The sequence below is a fragment of the Girardinichthys multiradiatus genome, chromosome 14 (genome assembly GCF_021462225.1).
Source record: "Girardinichthys multiradiatus isolate DD_20200921_A chromosome 14, DD_fGirMul_XY1, whole genome shotgun sequence".
In the NCBI taxonomy this organism is placed as follows: domain Eukaryota; kingdom Metazoa; phylum Chordata; class Actinopteri; order Cyprinodontiformes; family Goodeidae; genus Girardinichthys; species Girardinichthys multiradiatus.
The window spans coordinates 6775399-6794988 of NC_061807.1; the positions used below are offsets into that span (position 1 = coordinate 6775399).

At 38.1% G+C, this 19590-nt stretch overlaps 1 protein-coding gene across 2 annotated transcripts in view; it reads right to left on the reverse strand.

Annotated features, from left to right (window-relative positions):
* Window positions 1-1002: 1002 nt before the first annotated feature.
* LOC124880591 (low affinity immunoglobulin gamma Fc region receptor III-A-like) overlaps window positions 1003-19590 on the reverse strand; it is a 34784-nt gene continuing 16196 nt past the window's right edge. The window contains exons 3-7 of one of the 2 annotated variants that reach the window (XM_047385860.1): window positions 2571-2831; window positions 2252-2491; window positions 1572-1706; window positions 1367-1471; window positions 1003-1215 (exon numbers count right to left, since the gene is read on the reverse strand). In XM_047385860.1, coding sequence (XP_047241816.1) covers window positions 1205-1215; window positions 1367-1471; window positions 1572-1706; window positions 2252-2491; window positions 2571-2831 — 752 coding nt within the window. In that variant the 3' untranslated portion in view covers window positions 1003-1204. Of the gene's footprint in view, window positions 1472-1571; window positions 1707-2251; window positions 2492-2570; window positions 2832-19590 lie in introns of both variants that reach the window. The other variant, XM_047385859.1, reaches the window with a different exon arrangement.

The following is a 19590-nucleotide window of genomic DNA, read 5'->3' on the forward strand; positions in this document are numbered from 1 at the left end:
TTCAGATCAGCAGCAGCAGGGATTAAAAAGCTGCAGTTTGTGTTTTAATGAACAGAGGAGCATCAATACTGAGCTCTGCAGCTTCGTCTAGAGGCTGAATCGTTCTTAGTCAAAGTCCTGCAGGAATAAAGATGTTAGCGAAACTTAAGGAATCTAAAACAGACTCGTTTAAAACCAAGATCTGGTTTATCAGACGTTAAAATCTCTGAATGAGGAACAAACCGACTAAACGCTGATTTATTATCAGTTGAATTATCAGTGAGCAGAAAACATGCAGGTTAAAAGTGGAGCAACATGATCCTCATTAGCAGTTTGAACTTTAGATGTCAGAAATGCTGCAAAAACTGAGTCAGCTGTCAGTGTTTGTCTGTTCATGAGCTCATCGTGGTTTCTGTGGTTCTGTTTATCTGCACAGAGAATCTGACCCAGTTCTGGTGGAACCAAAATAAAACCAGACTCAGTATTGATCTTATTACACAGTGAAACCCGCAGTTTCCTGGTCATTCCTGCTGCAGAGAAATAAAACCAAAAATCCCGTCTCATGTGAACTCAGGGTGACTCCTGTGTTGTTGCCGCGGCAACAACAACATGTGAACAGAAACACCTGACAGTCCAGGTTGGTTTTCTTTGTAAGAGACAGAAGATCCAGACATTCTGAGCTCTGCACATCTCCTGTTGGAATGATTTGATGTTATATTTTCATTAAACATCTGGTTCTGGTCCAACCCAGTCCAAACCATTCAAACAGTTTCAGGGTGATACAAGGAGCAGGATGAACCTGAGTCTGTTGTTGATTAAAACAGGGAATAAATGGTAAAAATGCTCCGTTTTACTGCAGACACGTGTTTATATGACATCTAGAATCAGAATCAGAATCAGAATCAGAAAAGCTTTATTGCCAAGTACGTTTTTGGACATACAAGGAATTTGTTTTGGCGTTTTTATTATCCTAATAATAAATGTTAAAGAACATTTTATTTGTCAGTCTTTGACACAAACGTGAAAACGTCAAACAGAACCGAATCATTTCCTGTAGTAGAAAACTCTAACCATCAAATAAATTCATAAATAATCTTGAATAAGTTAAAAAAAATTCAGAACGTTTCTCACTTCAAGTATTTACAGATTAAACCTAGAAAGAAAACAGCAGGACCGATACCACCAGAACCTCCTTTATCTCCACCTGCTGGGTGCCGCTTCTGGGTCATGAGGAGCCTGGATGGACAGGAAGTGAGGTCACAGAGGTCAAACTTCTGTGGATAAGTTAAACAGCTGCAGGTCCAGTTTGGTAAAAATCAGCAGCTGATGGTTCCTGTGGGTCCATCCCAAACAGCACTAGTATTTTCAGTTTCAGGATTATAAATACCTGGTCTGGGTCGGTTCGGTTGCTTGGTGGGCCTGCTGATGTGAACCTGACTGTAGGTGACATCATCTTTATGAGCAGCTGGAGGAGGAAACATCTGATCTCCTCCTGATTGAAGATGACGTCAATAAAGCCAATAAATTACAGTAAATGTGTGAATCAATCCGCTGTAGAAAGCATTAAAAACAACAAAATGAAGGTGTCTGACCTTTGTGTTTTCCTTGAACACACCGTCTCACCAGTACAACCAATAACACCAGAGAGAGCAGAACAGAACCAGCCACAGCAGGTAATAACACAGAGAGGGGGAGATGAGGAGGCTGGCCAGCAGGAGTCACTTTTCCTGAAACAAACACGAAACATCTGATAAGGTCCTGTGGTTGAAGGATGCGTTCAGACAAAGTTCTGTTGAAAGACATTAAACCCATCGTGTCAGAGATTCCCACAGACAGAACCATGTTTAAGGTTCTCTGTGTTCTTCTCTATAGCCTGCAGTCTGAGGTCCTTGTACTAAGATATATTTTGGAAGACATGAAGATCGAAACCTGCATGAAGGTTAACGTTTTTGCTTTTGAATCCAGAAAATGCAGAAGCAGAGTAACCAGTAAAGTGGAATGGGACCATTTGGTGGATCTAGTCTGAGAGCTAGTAGATGCATTTTGGACTAGCTGCAGGCAATCAAGATAAGACATAATGAACAGGAAACAACTAAATTACTAAATGTATCTGTGGGGGAAAACAAAGAGCATTAAATACCATCTCAGCATCAGATATACTGAGCAAATTAAGCAGAAATAAATCAGGGCCAAGAACGCAACCCTGTGGAACTCCACACTCAAGAGCAAAGAAGCCTTAATGCAAAGATTTTGTTCTACTTGACCTCCTGACCTGAGACAGAGATCCAGCTGGATGGAGACTCTCCATGACCACTGATGTTACACTTGTAGAGGCCTTCATCAGAGCTGGTCACATGGTGGAGGGTCATGTGACCAGGCTCAGTCCTGATGAGGGAGCCATCTTTAATGAAAGCAGCTGGGAGGTTGGAGGAAGTCTTTGTTTGACAGCTCAGAGTGACGTCATCTCCCTCCATCACAGGGAGGACAGGACTCTGCAGGATCACTGATCCACCTCAACACAGAGACAAACTACAGCATTTCATCCATTTCCACACAGCTTCATCAACACTAACTCCACAGTCTGATCTTACCAGAGACAGTGAGCTGGATGCTGCTGCTGGCTGCTCCCTCTCTGGACTCACACCAGTACACTCCAGTGTCCCACAGTGTGATATAAGTGATCTCACAGGAAGAACCGACTTGTTCTCCCCAGTGGGCGCACTGGGAGCTGTTATCTCTGGTGGTGTTCCTCTTCAGGGTCCATCCTGCAGGAAGGTCGTCCTCCCCACAGCTCAGAGACACTGAAGCTCCTTCAAAGAACTGAGAGCTGCTGGGACTCACAGTTAGACAAGCTGTGAGGGAAACAAACAGCTGGTAAATCCACCATTCAGTAACGACAGTGAAGAACCTTATGAGACAGAGATTAAGGAACAGCTGAGCAGTCAAGGTCTCAAAGAGAAGGTAGAAGTTCTTCCTATCAGTGAGTTTAATAAGTTCAATCTGTTTTGCAGACATTGAGTCCCAGAGCATTTCCATGAAGTTTGTGCTTGAACTAATATGGCCACAGCCAAATAATCTTGGTGTCAAAAGACTTGGGAGATTCCATAGAAGTGTAAGTATAACAGTAGCTGCTATTGCTTCAGAGATAATGAGGATGGAACACAGAAAACAAGAAGGATTTTTTCCTCACCAGACGTTTTCCTGCATTGTACAGAATTTAACTCTTTTAGAAATACACCATATTGCATATGGCATCCTATTCTTAATCTATGGTCCTATTCTTAATCTATAAGGTCCAGTTTGTTGATGGACCCACCATTGCCAGCATCTTCCAAGGTTTAGGAGAGTGTTCATTGTTAATGAGAAAATTAGAACTGCAGCCTCTGCTCTAATTCATCCCAAAGGTGAGGTCAGCACTCTGTGCAGGCCAGGCAAGGGGGACCCAGTACTTCTGGTTAAATAGTGTACCATGAATAAGGCTGCAAACATTTGGAAACCCTAAATCCACTTGTGGACATTACCTGTTCAAAGATTCATGCAGCTGAGGTAAGCTAAAGCAAAGTTACAGAGGTTTTAGCAAAGCTAAAGCTAAAGCTAAAATGTCTAAAATGGCATCTTTTTGAATAGTCGTACTCGTCATCTTCCCCTTCATCCGGGACCGGGTCGCGGGGGCAGCAGACTCAGCAGAGACGCCCAGACGTCCCTCTCCCCAGACATCTCCTCCAGCTCCTCCAGGGGGGGAGCCCAAGGTGTTCCCAGACCAGCCGAGAGACATAGTCCCTCCAGCGTGTCCTGGGCCGTCCCATGGGCCTCCTCCCGGTGGGACGTGCCTGGAACACCTCCCGAGGAAGGCGTCCAGGAGGCATCTGGTATAGATGCCCAAGCCACCTCAACTGGCTCCTCTCGATGTGGAGGAGCAGCAGCTCTACTCCGAGCCCCTCACGGATGGCCGAGCTCCTCATCCTATCTCTAAGGGAGTGCCCGGCCACCCTACGGAGGAAGCTCATTTCAGCCGCTTGTATCCGGGATCTCGTTCTTTCGGTCATGACCCAAAGTTCATGGCCATAGGTGATGGTAGGAACGTAGACCGACCGGTAAATCGAGAGCTTTGCTTTTCGGCTCAGCTCTCTCTTCACCACAACGGACCGGCACAGCGCCCCCATTACTGCGGCAGCCGCACCGCTCCGTCTGTTGATCTCCCGCTCCATTCTTCCCTCACTCGTGAACAAGACCCCGAGATACTTAAACTCCTCCACTTCAGGTAGGAACTCCCCTCCAACCTGAAGAGGACAAGCCACCCTTTTCTGGTCGAGTACCATTGCCTCGGACTTGGAGGAGCTGATCTTCATCCCAGCCGCTTCACACTCAGCTGTGAACCGCCCCAGCGCATGCTGTAGGTCTTGGCTAGAGGGTGCCAGCAGGACCACGTCATCTGCAAAAAGAAGAGACGAAATCCACTGGTCCCCAAACCAGACCCCCTCCGGTTCTGGCTGCACCTAGAAATCCTGTCCTATCTTTTTCAATATTCATTTTTAAATTACCCACATTTATTTTTACTCAGCTTTAATAACAGTTTCTTTCAAAAGCCTCAAATGTGTTGACACACAAAGATAAATAATGATCATACAATCATAATCAGTTCTTTACTTTAAATAGTCCATGGCTCAGTTTAGTTCAAACAAAGAGAGGGAGGGGAAAACGATAAATCCGAACCACGTTTTATCTTTCGCCAGTCCAATCCAGTAGTTTTATGCAACAACAAATATCTACTTCATGTTTTCTCACCAACTCAGGAAGAGAAACCCAAACGAACCGTGGTTGGACTCACGGTACCGGTGCTGGTCAGGCTCTTCACTGCCATCTGGATCCACAGGGAAGACTTCCTGCTTAAGAGCCAGCTGAGCTGTCAGAAGGCATCTCCTCCTCTCACTGGTCCAAAACTGACAGGGGGCGTTCCCACCGGAAACACTCGGCGGTCCGCCTCCATGTCGGAACTCAAAAAAGGAACTGAGGTGAGTTCATGTGTCCACATTATGGAGCTAAACTGGGGCCATAAAGTTTGTTCAAAAGAAAAAAAGTTGAACCTGAAAAATTATTTTTAAACTCCCCCAAAATATTTGAAAACTAGAAAAACGTTTTGCAACTGAAAAAAAGATGTGAAACTGGGGGAAAAAGTTAAAAAGATGTGAAACTGGGGGAAAAAGTTAAAAAGATGTGAAACTGGGGGAAAAAGTTAAAAAGACGTGAAACTGGGGGAAAAAAGTTAAAAAGACGTGAAACTGGGGGAAAAAAGTTAAAAAGATGTGAAACTGTGGGAAAAAGTTAAAAAGATGTGAAACTGGGGGAAAAAGTTAAAAAGATGTGAAACTGGGGGAAAAAGTTAAAAAGACGTGAAACTGGGGGAAAAAAGTTAAAAAGACGTGAAACTGGGGGAAAAAAGTTAAAAAGATGTGAAACTGTGGGAAAAAGTTAAAAAGACGTGAAACTGGGGGAAAAAGTTAAAAAGATGTGAAACTGGGGGAAAAAGTTAAAAAGATGTGAAACTGGGGGAAAAAGTTAAAAAGATGTGAAACTGGGGGAAAAAGTTAAAAAGATGTGAAACTGGAGGAAAAAGTTAAAAAGATGTGAAACTGGGGGAAAAAGTTAAAAAGATGTGAAACTGGAGGAAAAAGTTAAAAAGATGTGAAACTGGGGAAAAAAGTTAAAAAGATGTGAAACTGGGGGAAAAAGTTAACAAGACGTGAAACTGGGGGAAAAAGTTAAAAAGACGTGAAACTGGGGAAAAAGTTAAAAAGAGGTGAAACTGGGGAAAAAGTTAAAAAGACGTGAAACTGGAGGAAAAAGTTAAAAAGACGTGAAACTGGGGGAAAAAGTTAAAAAGATGTGAAACTGGGGGAAAAAGTTAAAAAGATGTGAAACTGGAGGAAAAAGTTAAAAAGATGTGAAACTGGGGGAAAAAGTTAAAAAGATGTGAAACTGGGGAAAAAAGTTAAAAAGATGTGAAACTGGGGGAAAAAAGTTAAAAAGATGTGAAACCGGGGGAAAAAGTTAAAAAGATGTGAAACTGGAGGAAAAAGTTAAAAAGATGTGAAACTGGGGGAAAAAGTTAAAAAGATGTGAAACTGGGGAAAAAAGTTAAAAAGATGTGAAACTGGGGGAAAAAAGTTAAAAAGATGTGAAACTGGGGGAAAAAGTTAAAAAGATGTGAAACTGGGGGAAAAAGTTAAAAAGATGTGAAACTGGAGAAAAAGTTGAAAAGACGTGAAACTGGGGGAAAAAGTTAAAAAGACGTGAAACTGGGGGAAAAAGTTAAAAAGATGTGAAACGGGGAAAAAGTTAAAAAGACGTGAAACTGGGGGAAAAAGTTAAAAAGACGTGAAACTGGGGGAAAAAGTTAAAAAGACGTGAAACTGGGGGAAAAAGTTAAAAAGATGTGAAACTGGAGGAAAAAGTTAAAAAGATGTGAAACTGGGGGAAAAAGTTAAAAAGATGTGAAACTGGGGGAAAAAGTTAACAAGACGTGAAACTGGGGGAAAAAGTTAAAAAGACGTGAAACTGGGGAAAAAGTTAAAAAGACGTGAAACTGGGGGAAAAAGTTAAAAAGAGGTGAAACTGGGGATAAAGTTAAAAAGACGTGAAACTGGAGGAAAAAGTTAAAAAGACGTGAAACTGGGGGAAAAAGTTAAAAAGACGTGAAACTGGGGGAAAAAGTTAAAAAGACGTGAAACTGGGGGAAAAAGTTAAAAAGAGGTGAAACTGGGGAAAAAGTTAAAAAGACGTGAAACTGGAGGAAAAAGTTAAAAAGACGTGAAACTGGGGGAAAAAGTTAAAAAGATGTGAAACTGGGGGAAAAAGTTAAAAAGACGTGAAACTGGAGGAAAAAGTTAAAAAGATGTGAAACTGGGGGAAAAAGTTAAAAAGATGTGAAACTGGGGGAAAAAGTTAAAAAGATGTGAAACTGGAGGAAAAAGTTAAAAAGATGTGAAACTGGAGGAAAAAGTTAAAAAGACGTGAAACTGGGGGAAAAAGTTAAAAAGACGTGAAACTGGGGAAAAAGTTAAAAAGACGTGAAACTGGGGAAAAAGTTAAAGACGTGAAACTGGGGGAAAAAGTTAAAAAGAGGTGAAACTGGGGAAAAAGTTAAAAAGACGTGAAACTGGAGGAAAAAGTTAAAAAGACGTGAAACTGGGGGAAAAAGTTAAAAAGATGTGAAACTGGAGGAAAAAGTTAAAAAGATGTGAAACTGGGGGAAAAAGTTAAAAAGACGTGAAACTGGGGGAAAAAGTTAAAAAGACGTGAAACTGGGGGAAAAAGTTAAAAAGACGTGAAACTGGGGGAAAAAGTTAAAAAGACGTGAAACTGGGGGAAAAAGTTAAAAAGATGTGAAACTGGAGGAAAAAGTTAAAAAGATGTGAAACTGGGGGAAAAAGTTAAAAAGATGTGAAACTGGAGGAAAAAGTTAAAAAGATGTGAAACTGGGGGAAAAAGTTAAAAAGATGTGAAACTGGGGGAAAAAGTTAACAAGACGTGAAACTGGGGGAAAAAGTTAAAAAGACGTGAAACTGGGGAAAAAGTTAAAAAGACGTGAAACTGGGGGAAAAAGTTAAAAAGAGGTGAAACTGGGGATAAAGTTAAAAAGACGTGAAACTGGAGGAAAAAGTTAAAAAGACGTGAAACTGGGGGAAAAAGTTAAAAAGACGTGAAACTGGGGGAAAAAGTTAAAAAGACGTGAAACTGGGGGAAAAAGTTAAAAAGAGGTGAAACTGGGGAAAAAGTTAAAAAGACGTGAAACTGGAGGAAAAAGTTAAAAAGACGTGAAACTGGGGGAAAAAGTTAAAAAGATGTGAAACTGGGGGAAAAAGTTAAAAAGACGTGAAACTGGAGGAAAAAGTTAAAAAGATGTGAAACTGGGGGAAAAAGTTAAAAAGATGTGAAACTGGGGGAAAAAGTTAAAAAGATGTGAAACTGGAGGAAAAAGTTAAAAAGATGTGAAACTGGAGGAAAAAGTTAAAAAGACGTGAAACTGGGGGAAAAAGTTAAAAAGACGTGAAACTGGGGGAAAAAGTTAAAAAGACGTGAAACTGGGGGAAAAAGTTAAAAAGAGGTGAAACTGGGGAAAAAGTTAAAAAGACGTGAAACTGGGGGAAAAAGTTAAAAAGACGTGAAACTGGGGGAAAAAGTTAAAAAGATGTGAAACTGGGGGAAAAAGTTAAAAAGACGTGAAACTGGGGGAAAAAGTTAAAAAGACGTGAAACTGGGGAAAAAGTTAAAAAGACGTGAAACTGGGGGAAAAAGTTAAAAAGAGGTGAAACTGGGGATAAAGTTAAAAAGACGTGAAACTGGAGGAAAAAGTTAAAAAGACGTGAAACTGGGGGAAAAAGTTAAAAAGACGTGAAACTAGGGGAAAAAGTTAAAAAGACGTGAAACTGGGGGAAAAAGTTAAAAAGAGGTGAAACTGGGGAAAAAGTTAAAAAGACGTGAAACTGGAGGAAAAAGTTAAAAAGACGTGAAACTGGGGGAAAAAGTTAAAAAGATGTGAAACTGGGGGAAAAAGTTAAAAAGACGTGAAACTGGAGGAAAAAGTTAAAAAGATGTGAAACTGGGGGAAAAAGTTAAAAAGATGTGAAACTGGGGGAAAAAGTTAAAAAGATGTGAAACTGGAGGAAAAAGTTAAAAAGATGTGAAACTGGAGGAAAAAGTTAAAAAGACGTGAAACTGGGGGAAAAAGTTAAAAAGACGTGAAACTGGGGAAAAAGTTAAAAAGACGTGAAACTGGGGAAAAAGTTAAAGACGTGAAACTGGGGGAAAAAGTTAAAAAGAGGTGAAACTGGGGAAAAAGTTAAAAAGACGTGAAACTGGAGGAAAAAGTTAAAAAGACGTGAAACTGGGGGAAAAAGTTAAAAAGATGTGAAACTGGAGGAAAAAGTTAAAAAGATGTGAAACTGGGGGAAAAAGTTGAAAAGACGTGAAACTGGGGGAAAAAGTTAAAAAGACGTGAAACTGGGGGAAAAAGTTAAAAAGACGTGAAACTGGGGGAAAAAGTTAAAAAGACGTGAAACTGGGGGAAAAAGTTAAAAAGATGTGAAACTGGAGGAAAAAGTTAAAAAGATGTGAAACTGGGGGAAAAAGTTAAAAAGATGTGAAACTGGGGGAAAAAGTTAAAAAGACGTGAAACTGGGGGAAAAAGTTAAAAAGATGTGAAACTGGGGGAAAAAGTTAAAAAGACGTGAAACTGGGGGAAAAAGTTAAAAAGATGTGAAACTGGGGGAAAAAGTTAAAAAGATGTGAAACTGGAGGAAAAAGTTAAAAAGAGGTGAAACTGGGGAAAAAGTTAAAAAGACGTGAAACTGGAGGAAAAAGTTAAAAAGACGTGAAACTGGGGGAAAAAGTTAAAAAGATGTGAAACTGGAGGAAAAAGTTAAAAAGATGTGAAACTGGGGGAAAAAGTTGAAAAGACGTGAAACTGGGGGAAAAAGTTAAAAAGACGTGAAACTGGGGGAAAAAGTTAAAAAGACGTGAAACTGGGGGAAAAAGTTAAAAAGACGTGAAACTGGGGGAAAAAGTTAAAAAGACGTGAAACTGGAGGAAAAAGTTAAAAAGATGTGAAACTGGGGGAAAAAGTTAAAAAGATGTGAAACTGGGGGAAAAAGTTAAAAAGACGTGAAACTGGGGGAAAAAGTTAAAAAGACGTGAAACTGGGGAAAAAGTTAAAAAGACGTGAAACTGGGGGAAAAAGTTAAAAAGAGGTGAAACTGGGGATAAAGTTAAAAAGACGTGAAACTGGAGGAAAAAGTTAAAAAGACGTGAAACTGGGGGAAAAAGTTAAAAAGACGTGAAACTGGGGGAAAAAGTTAAAAAGACGTGAAACTAGGGGAAAAAGTTAAAAAGACGTGAAACTGGGGGAAAAAGTTAAAAAGAGGTGAAACTGGGGAAAAAGTTAAAAAGACGTGAAACTGGAGGAAAAAGTTAAAAAGACGTGAAACTGGGGGAAAAAGTTAAAAAGATGTGAAACTGGGGGAAAAAGTTAAAAAGACGTGAAACTGGAGGAAAAAGTTAAAAAGATGTGAAACTGGGGGAAAAAGTTAAAAAGATGTGAAACTGGGGGAAAAAGTTAAAAAGATGTGAAACTGGAGGAAAAAGTTAAAAAGATGTGAAACTGGAGGAAAAAGTTAAAAAGACGTGAAACTGGGGGAAAAAGTTAAAAAGACGTGAAACTGGGGGAAAAAGTTAAAAAGACGTGAAACTGGGGGAAAAAGTTAAAAAGAGGTGAAACTGGGGAAAAAGTTAAAAAGACGTGAAACTGGAGGAAAAAGTTAAAAAGACGTGAAACTGGGGGAAAAAGTTAAAAAGATGTGAAACTGGGGGAAAAAGTTAACAAGACGTGAAACTGGGGGAAAAAGTTAAAAAGACGTGAAACTGGGGAAAAAGTTAAAAAGACGTGAAACTGGGGGAAAAAGTTAAAAAGAGGTGAAACTGGGGAAAAAGTTAAAAAGACGTGAAACTGGAGGAAAAAGTTAAAAAGACGTGAAACTGGGGGAAAAAGTTAAAAAGACGTGAAACTGGGGGAAAAAGTTAAAAAGACGTGAAACTGGGGGAAAAAGTTAAAAAGAGGTGAAACTGGGGAAAAAGTTAAAAAGACGTGAAACTGGAGGAAAAAGTTAAAAAGACGTGAAACTGGGGGAAAAAGTTAAAAAGATGTGAAACTGGGGGAAAAAGTTAAAAAGACGTGAAACTGGAGGAAAAAGTTAAAAAGATGTGAAACTGGGGGAAAAAGTTAAAAAGATGTGAAACTGGGGGAAAAAGTTAAAAAGATGTGAAACTGGAGGAAAAAGTTAAAAAGATGTGAAACTGGAGGAAAAAGTTAAAAAGACGTGAAACTGGGGGAAAAAGTTAAAAAGACGTGAAACTGGGGAAAAAGTTAAAAAGACGTGAAACTGGAGGAAAAAGTTAAAAAGACGTGAAACTGGGGGAAAAAGTTAAAAAGATGTGAAACTGGGGGAAAAAGTTAACAAGACGTGAAACTGGGGGAAAAAGTTAAAAAGACGTGAAACTGGGGAAAAAGTTAAAAAGACGTGAAACTGGGGGAAAAAGTTAAAAAGAGGTGAAACTGGGGATAAAGTTAAAAAGACGTGAAACTGGAGGAAAAAGTTAAAAAGACGTGAAACTGGGGGAAAAAGTTAAAAAGACGTGAAACTAGGGGAAAAAGTTAAAAAGACGTGAAACTGGGGGAAAAAGTTAAAAAGAGGTGAAACTGGGGAAAAAGTTAAAAAGACGTGAAACTGGAGGAAAAAGTTAAAAAGACGTGAAACTGGGGGAAAAAGTTAAAAAGATGTGAAACTGGGGGAAAATGTTAAAAAGACGTGAAACTGGAGGAAAAAGTTAAAAAGATGTGAAACTGGGGGAAAAAGTTAAAAAGATGTGAAACTGGGGGAAAAAGTTAAAAAGATGTGTAACTGGAGGAAAAAGTTAAAAAGATGTGAAACTGGAGGAAAAAGTTAAAAAGACGTGAAACTGGGGGAAAAAGTTAAAAAGACGTGAAACTGGGGAAAAAGTTAAAAAGACGTGAAACTGGGGAAAAAGTTAAAGACGTGAAACTGGGGGAAAAAGTTAAAAAGAGGTGAAACTGGGGAAAAAGTTAAAAAGACGTGAAACTGGAGGAAAAAGTTAAAAAGACGTGAAACTGGGGGAAAAAGTTAAAAAGATGTGAAACTGGAGGAAAAAGTTAAAAAGATGTGAAACTGGGGGAAAAAGTTGAAAAGACGTGAAACTGGGGGAAAAAGTTAAAAAGACGTGAAACTGGGGGAAAAAGTTAAAAAGACGTGAAACTGGGGGAAAAAGTTAAAAAGACGTGAAACTGGGGGAAAAAGTTAAAAAGATGTGAAACTGGGGGAAAAAGTTAAAAAGACGTGAAACTGGGGGAAAAAGTTAAAAAGATGTGAAACTGGAGGAAAAAGTTAAAAAGATGTGAAACTGGGGGAAAAAGTTAAAAAGATGTGAAACTGGAGGAAAAAGTTAAAAAGATGTGAAACTGGGGGAAAAAGTTAAAAAGATGTGAAACTGGGGGAAAAAGTTAACAAGACGTGAAACTGGGGGAAAAAGTTAAAAAGACGTGAAACTGGGGAAAAAGTTAAAAAGACGTGAAACTGGGGGAAAAAGTTAAAAAGAGGTGAAACTGGGGATAAAGTTAAAAAGACGTGAAACTGGAGGAAAAAGTTAAAAAGACGTGAAACTGGGGGAAAAAGTTAAAAAGACGTGAAACTAGGGGAAAAAGTTAAAAAGACGTGAAACTGGGGGAAAAAGTTAAAAAGAGGTGAAACTGGGGAAAAAGTTAAAAAGACGTGAAACTGGAGGAAAAAGTTAAAAAGACGTGAAACTGGGGGAAAAAGTTAAAAAGATGTGAAACTGGGGGAAAAAGTTAAAAAGACGTGAAACTGGGGGAAAAAGTTAAAAAGATGTGAAACTGGAGGAAAAAGTTAAAAAGATGTGAAACTGGGGGAAAAAGTTAAAAAGATGTGAAACTGGAGGAAAAAGTTAAAAAGATGTGAAACTGGGGGAAAAAGTTAAAAAGATGTGAAACTGGGGGAAAAAGTTAAAAAGACGTGAAACTGGGGGAAAAAGTTAAAAAGACGTGAAACTGGGGAAAAAGTTAAAAAGACGTGAAACTGGGGGAAAAAGTTAAAAAGAGGTGAAACTGGGGATAAAGTTAAAAAGACGTGAAACTGGAGGAAAAAGTTAAAAAGACGTGAAACTGGGGGAAAAAGTTAAAAAGACGTGAAACTGGGGGAAAAAGTTAAAAAGACGTGAAACTGGGGGAAAAAGTTAAAAAGAGGTGAAACTGGGGAAAAAGTTAAAAAGACGTGAAACTGGAGGAAAAAGTTAAAAAGACGTGAAACTGGGGGAAAAAGTTAAAAAGATGTGAAACTGGGGGAAAAAGTTAAAAAGACGTGAAACTGGAGGAAAAAGTTAAAAAGATGTGAAACTGGGGGAAAAAGTTAAAAAGATGTGAAACTGGGGGAAAAAGTTAAAAAGATGTGAAACTGGAGGAAAAAGTTAAAAAGATGTGAAACTGGAGGAAAAAGTTAAAAAGACGTGAAACTGGGGGAAAAAGTTAAAAAGACGTGAAACTGGGGGAAAAAGTTAAAAAGACGTGAAACTGGGGGAAAAAGTTAAAAAGAGGTGAAACTGGGGAAAAAGTTAAAAAGACGTGAAACTGGAGGAAAAAGTTAAAAAGACGTGAAACTGGGGGAAAAAGTTAAAAAGATGTGAAACTGGGGGAAAAAGTTAAAAAGACGTGAAACTGGGGGAAAAAGTTAAAAAGACGTGAAACTGGGGAAAAAGTTAAAAAGACGTGAAACTGGGGGAAAAAGTTAAAAAGAGGTGAAACTGGGGATAAAGTTAAAAAGACGTGAAACTGGAGGAAAAAGTTAAAAAGACGTGAAACTGGGGGAAAAAGTTAAAAAGACGTGAAACTAGGGGAAAAAGTTAAAAAGACGTGAAACTGGGGGAAAAAGTTAAAAAGAGGTGAAACTGGGGAAAAAGTTAAAAAGACGTGAAACTGGAGGAAAAAGTTAAAAAGACGTGAAACTGGGGGAAAAAGTTAAAAAGATGTGAAACTGGGGGAAAAAGTTAAAAAGACGTGAAACTGGAGGAAAAAGTTAAAAAGATGTGAAACTGGGGGAAAAAGTTAAAAAGATGTGAAACTGGGGGAAAAAGTTAAAAAGATGTGAAACTGGAGGAAAAAGTTAAAAAGATGTGAAACTGGAGGAAAAAGTTAAAAAGACGTGAAACTGGGGGAAAAAGTTAAAAAGACGTGAAACTGGGGAAAAAGTTAAAAAGACGTGAAACTGGGGAAAAAGTTAAAGACGTGAAACTGGGGGAAAAAGTTAAAAAGAGGTGAAACTGGGGAAAAAGTTAAAAAGACGTGAAACTGGAGGAAAAAGTTAAAAAGACGTGAAACTGGGGGAAAAAGTTAAAAAGATGTGAAACTGGAGGAAAAAGTTAAAAAGATGTGAAACTGGGGGAAAAAGTTAAAAAGACGTGAAACTGGGGGAAAAAGTTAAAAAGACGTGAAACTGGGGAAAAAGTTAAAAAGACGTGAAACTGGGGGAAAAAGTTAAAAAGACGTGAAACTGGGGGAAAAAGTTAAAAAGATGTGAAACTGGAGGAAAAAGTTAAAAAGATGTGAAACTGGGGGAAAAAGTTAAAAAGATGTGAAACTGGGGAAAAAGTTAAAAAGACGTGAAACTGGGGGAAAAAGTTAAAAAGATGTGAAACTGGGGGAAAAAGTTAAAAAGACGTGAAACTGGGGGAAAAAGTTAAAAAGATGTGAAACTGGGGGAAAAAGTTAAAAAGATGTGAAACTGGAGGAAAAAGTTAAAAAGAGGTGAAACTGGGGAAAAAGTTAAAAAGACGTGAAACTGGAGGAAAAAGTTAAAAAGACGTGAAACTGGGGGAAAAAGTTAAAAAGATGTGAAACTGGAGGAAAAAGTTAAAAAGATGTGAAACTGGGGGAAAAAGTTGAAAAGACGTGAAACTGGGGGAAAAAGTTAAAAAGACGAGAAACTGGGGGAAAAAGTTAAAAAGACGTGAAACTGGGGGAAAAAGTTAAAAAGACGTGAAACTGGGGGAAAAAGTTAAAAAGACGTGAAACTGGAGGAAAAAGTTAAAAAGATGTGAAACTGGGGGAAAAAGTTAAAAAGATGTGAAACTGGGGGAAAAAGTTAAAAAGACGTGAAACTGGGGGAAAAAGTTAAAAAGACGTGAAACTGGGGAAAAAGTTAAAAAGACGTGAAACTGGGGGAAAAAGTTAAAAAGAGGTGAAACTGGGGATAAAGTTAAAAAGACGTGAAACTGGAGGAAAAAGTTAAAAAGACGTGAAACTGGGGGAAAAAGTTAAAAAGACGTGAAACTGGGGGAAAAAGTTAAAAAGACGTGAAACTAGGGGAAAAAGTTAAAAAGACGTGAAACTGGGGGAAAAAGTTAAAAAGAGGTGAAACTGGGGAAAAAGTTAAAAAGACGTGAAACTGGAGGAAAAAGTTAAAAAGACGTGAAACTGGGGGAAAAAGTTAAAAAGATGTGAAACTGGGGGAAAAAGTTAAAAAGACGTGAAACTGGAGGAAAAAGTTAAAAAGATGTGAAACTGGGGGAAAAAGTTAAAAAGATGTGAAACTGGGGGAAAAAGTTAAAAAGATGTGAAACTGGAGGAAAAAGTTAAAAAGATGTGAAACTGGAGGAAAAAGTTAAAAAGACGTGAAACTGGGGGAAAAAGTTAAAAAGATGTGAAACTGGGGGAAAAAGTTAAAAAGACGTGAAACTGGGGGAAAAAGTTAAAAAGAGGTGAAACTGGGGAAAAAGTTAAAAAGACGTGAAACTGGAGGAAAAAGTTAAAAAGACGTGAAACTGGGGGAAAAAGTTAAAAAGATGTGAAACTGGGGGAAAAAGTTAAAAAGACGTGAAACTGGGGGAAAAAGTTAAAAAGACGTGAAACTGGGGAAAAAGTTAAAAAGACGTGAAACTGGGGGAAAAAGTTAAAAAGAGGTGAAACTGGGGATAAAGTTAAAAAGACGTGAAACTGGAGGAAAAAGTTAAAAAGACGTGAAACTGGGGGAAAAAGTTAAAAAGACGTGAAACTGGGGGAAAAAGTTAAAAAGACGTGAAACTGGGGGAAAAAGTTAAAAAGAGGTGAAACTGGGGAAAAAGTTAAAAAGACGTGAAACTGGAGGAAAAAGTTAAAAAGACGTGAAACTGGGGGAAAAAGTTAAAAAGATGTGAAACTGGGGGAAAAAGTTAAAAAGACGTGAAACTGGAGGAAAAAGTTAAAAAGATGTGAAACTGGGGGAAAAAGTTAAAAAGATGTGAAACTGGGGGAAAAAGTTAAAAAGATGTGAAACTGGAGGAAAAAGTTAAAAAGATGTGAAACTGGAGGAAAAAGTTAAAAAGACGTGAAACTGGGGGAAAAAGTTAAAAAGACGTGAAACTGGGGAAAAAGTTAAAAAGACGTGAAACTGGAGGAAAAAGTTAAAAAGACGTGAAACTGGGGGAAAAAGTTAAAAAGATGTGAAACTGGGGGAAAAAGTTAACAAGACGTGAAACTGGGGGAAAAAGTTAAAAAGACGTGAAACTGGGGGAAAAAGTTAAAAAGACTGTGAAACTGGAGGAAAAAGTTAAAAAGATGTGAAACTGGGGATAAAGTTAAAAAGACTTGAAACTGGGGGAAAAAGTTAAAAAGACGTGAAACTGGGGGAAAAAGTTAAAAAGACGTGAAACTGGGGGAAAAAGTTAAAAAGACGTGAAACTGGGGGAAAAAGTTAAAAAGAGGTGAAACTGGGGAAAAAGTTAAAAAGACGTGAAACTGGAGGAAAAAGTTAAAAAGACGTGAAACTGGGGGAAAAGTTAAAAAGATGTGAAACTGGGGGAAAAAGTTAAAAAGACGTGAAACTGGAGGAAAAAGTTAAAAAGATGTGAAACTGGGGGAAAAAGTTAAAAAGATGTGAAACTGGGGGAAAAAGTTAAAAAGATGTGAAACTGGAGGAAAAAGTTAAAAAGATGTGAAACTGGAGGAAAAAGTTAAAAAGACGTGAAACTGGGGAAAAAGTTAAAAAGACGTGAAACTGGGGAAAAAGTTAAAAAGAGTGAAACTGGGGGAAAAAGTTAAAGACGTGAAACTGGGGGAAAAAGTTAAAAAGACGGTGAAACTTGGGGAAAAAGTTAAAAAGACGTGAAACTGGGGAAAAAGTTAAAAAGACGTGAAACTGGGGGGAAAAAGTTAAAAAGATGTGAAACTGGAGGAAAAAGTTAAAAAGATGTGAAACTGGGGGAAAAAGTTAAAAGATGTGAAACTGGGGGAAAAAGTTAAAAAGACGTGAAACTGGGGGAAAAAGTTAAAAAGACGTGAAACTGGGGGAAAAAAGTTAAAAAGACGTGAAACTGGGGGAAAAAGTTAAAAAGACGTGAAACTGGGGAAAAAGTTAAAAAGACTGTGAAACTGGGGGAAAAAGTTAAAAAGACTGTGAAACTGGGGGAAAAAGTTAAAAAGACGTGAAACTGGGGGAAAAAGTTAAAAAAGATGTGAAACTGGGGAAAAAGTTAAAAAGACGTGAAACTGGGGGAAAAAGTTAAAAAGATGTGAAACGGGGGGAAAAAGTTAAAAAGAAAAGACGTGAACTGGAGGAAAAAGTTAAAAAGACGTGAAACTGGGGAAAAAGTTAAAAAGACTGTGAAACTGGAGGAAAAAGTTAAAAAGACTGTGAAACTGGGGGAAAAAGTTAAAAGACGTGAAACTGGGGGAAAAAGTTAAAAGACGTGAAACTGGGGGAAAAAGTTAAAAAGACGTGAAACCTGGGGAAAAAGTTAAAAAGACGTGAAACTGGGGGACAAAGTTAAAAAGACGTGAAACTGGAGGGAAAAGTTAAAAAGATGTGAAACTGGGGGAAAAGTTAAAAGATAGTGAAACTGGGGAAAAAGTTAAAAAGATGTGAAACTGGAGGGGAAAAAGTTAAAAGATGCTGAAACTGAGGAAAAAGTTAAAAAGACGTGAAACTGGGGGAAAAAGTTAAAAGACGTGAAACTGGGGAAAAAGTTAAAAGACGGTGAAACTGGGGAGAAAAAGTTAAAAGACTGTGAAACTTGGGGAAAAGTTAAAAAGATGTGAAACTGGGGGAAAAAGTTAAAAAGATGTGAAACTGGGGGAAAAAGTTAAAAAGATGTGAAACTGGGGGAAAAAGTTAAAAAGACTGTGAAACTGGGGGAAAAAGTTAAAAAGACTTGAAACTGGGGGGAAAAAGTTAAAAAGACGTGAAACTGGGGAAAAAGTTAAAAAGATGTGAAACTGGGGGAAAAAGTTAAAAAGAGGTGAAACTGGGGAAAAAGTTAAAAGAACGTGAAACTGGAGGAAAAAGTTACAAAGACGTGAAACTGGGGGAAAAAGTTAAAAGACTGTGAAACTGGGGAAAAAGTTAAAAGACGTGAAACTGGGGAGAAAAGTTAAAAAGATGTGAAAACTGGGGAAAAAAAGTTAAAAAGATGTGAAACTGGGGGAAAAAGTTAAAAAGATGTGAAACTGGGGAAAAAAGTTAAAAAGATTTGAACTGGAGGAAAAAAAGTTAAGAAGACGTGAAACGGGGGAAAAAGTTAAAAGACTTGAAACTGGGGAAAAAGTTAAAAAGACGTGAAACTGGGGAAAAGTTAAAAAGACGTGAAAACTGGGGAAAAAGTTAAAAAGAGGTGTAAACTGGGGGAAAAAGTTAAAAGACTGTGAAACTGGGGAAAAAAGTTAAAAAGACGTGAACTGGGGGTAAAAAGTTAAAAGATGTGAAACTGGGGGAAAAAGTTAAAAAGACTGTGAAACTGGGGAAAAAGTTAAAAAGACTGTGAAACTGGGGGAAAAAGTTAGAAAGATGTGAAACTGGGTGAAAAAGTTAAAAAGATGTGAAACTGGGGGAAAAAGTTAAAAAGACGTGAAACTGGGGAAAAAGTTAAAAAAGATGTGAACTGGGGGAAAAAAGTTAAAAAGAATGTGAAACCTGGGGAAAAAGTAAAAGAGTGAAACTGGGGGAAAAAGTTAAAAAGAGGTGAAACTGGGGAAAAAGTTAAAAAGACGTGAACTGGGAGGAAAAGTTAAAAAAGACGTGAAACTGGGGGAAAAAAGTTAAAAAGAGGTGAAACTGGGGAAAAAAGTTAAAAAGACGTGAAACTGGAGGAAAAAGTTAAAAAGACGTGAAACTGGGGGAAAAAGTTAAAAAGATGTGAAACTGGAGGAAAAAGTTAAAAAGACTGTGAAACTGTGGAAAAAGTTAAAAAGACGTGCTGGGGGAAAAAGTTAAAAAGACTGAAACTGGGGGAAAAAGTTAAAAAGATGTGAAACTGGGGGAAAAAAGTTAAAAAGACGTGAAACTGGGGGAAAAAGTTAAAAAGATGTGAAACTGGAGGAAAAAGTTAAAAAGACGTGAAACTGGGGGAAAAAGTTAAAAAGATGTGAAACTGGGGGAAAAAGTTAAAAAGATGTGAAACTGGGGAAAAAGTTAAAAAGATGTGAAACTGGGGGAAAAAGTTAAAAAGATCGTGAAACTGAGGGAAAAAAGTTAAAAGACGTGAAACTGGGGGAAAAAGGTTAAAAAGATGTGAAACTGGGGGAAAAAGTTTAAAAAGAGGTGAAACTGGGGAAAGTTAAAAAGACTGACTGGAGAAAAAAGTTAAAAAGAGTGTGAAACTGGGAAAAAGTTAAAAAGACTGTAAACCAGTGGGGAAAAAGTTAAAAAGACGTGAACTGGGGGAAAAAGTTAAAAAGATGTGAAACTGGGGAAAAAAGTTAAAAAGATGTGAAACTGGGGGAAAAAGTTAAAGATGTGAAACTGGGGGAAAAAAGTTAAAAAGATGTGAAACTGGAGGAAAAAGTTAAAAAGATGTGAAACTGGGGAAAAGTTAAAAAGACGTGAAACTGGGGAAAAAGTTAAAAGACTTGAAACTGGGGAAAAAGTTAAAAAGATTGTGAAACTGGGGGAAAAAGTTAAAGATGTGAACTGGGGGAAAAAGTTAAAAAGATGTGAAACTGGGGGAAAAAGTTAAAAAGACGTGAAACTGGGGGAAAAAGTTAAAAAGATGTGAAACTGGGGG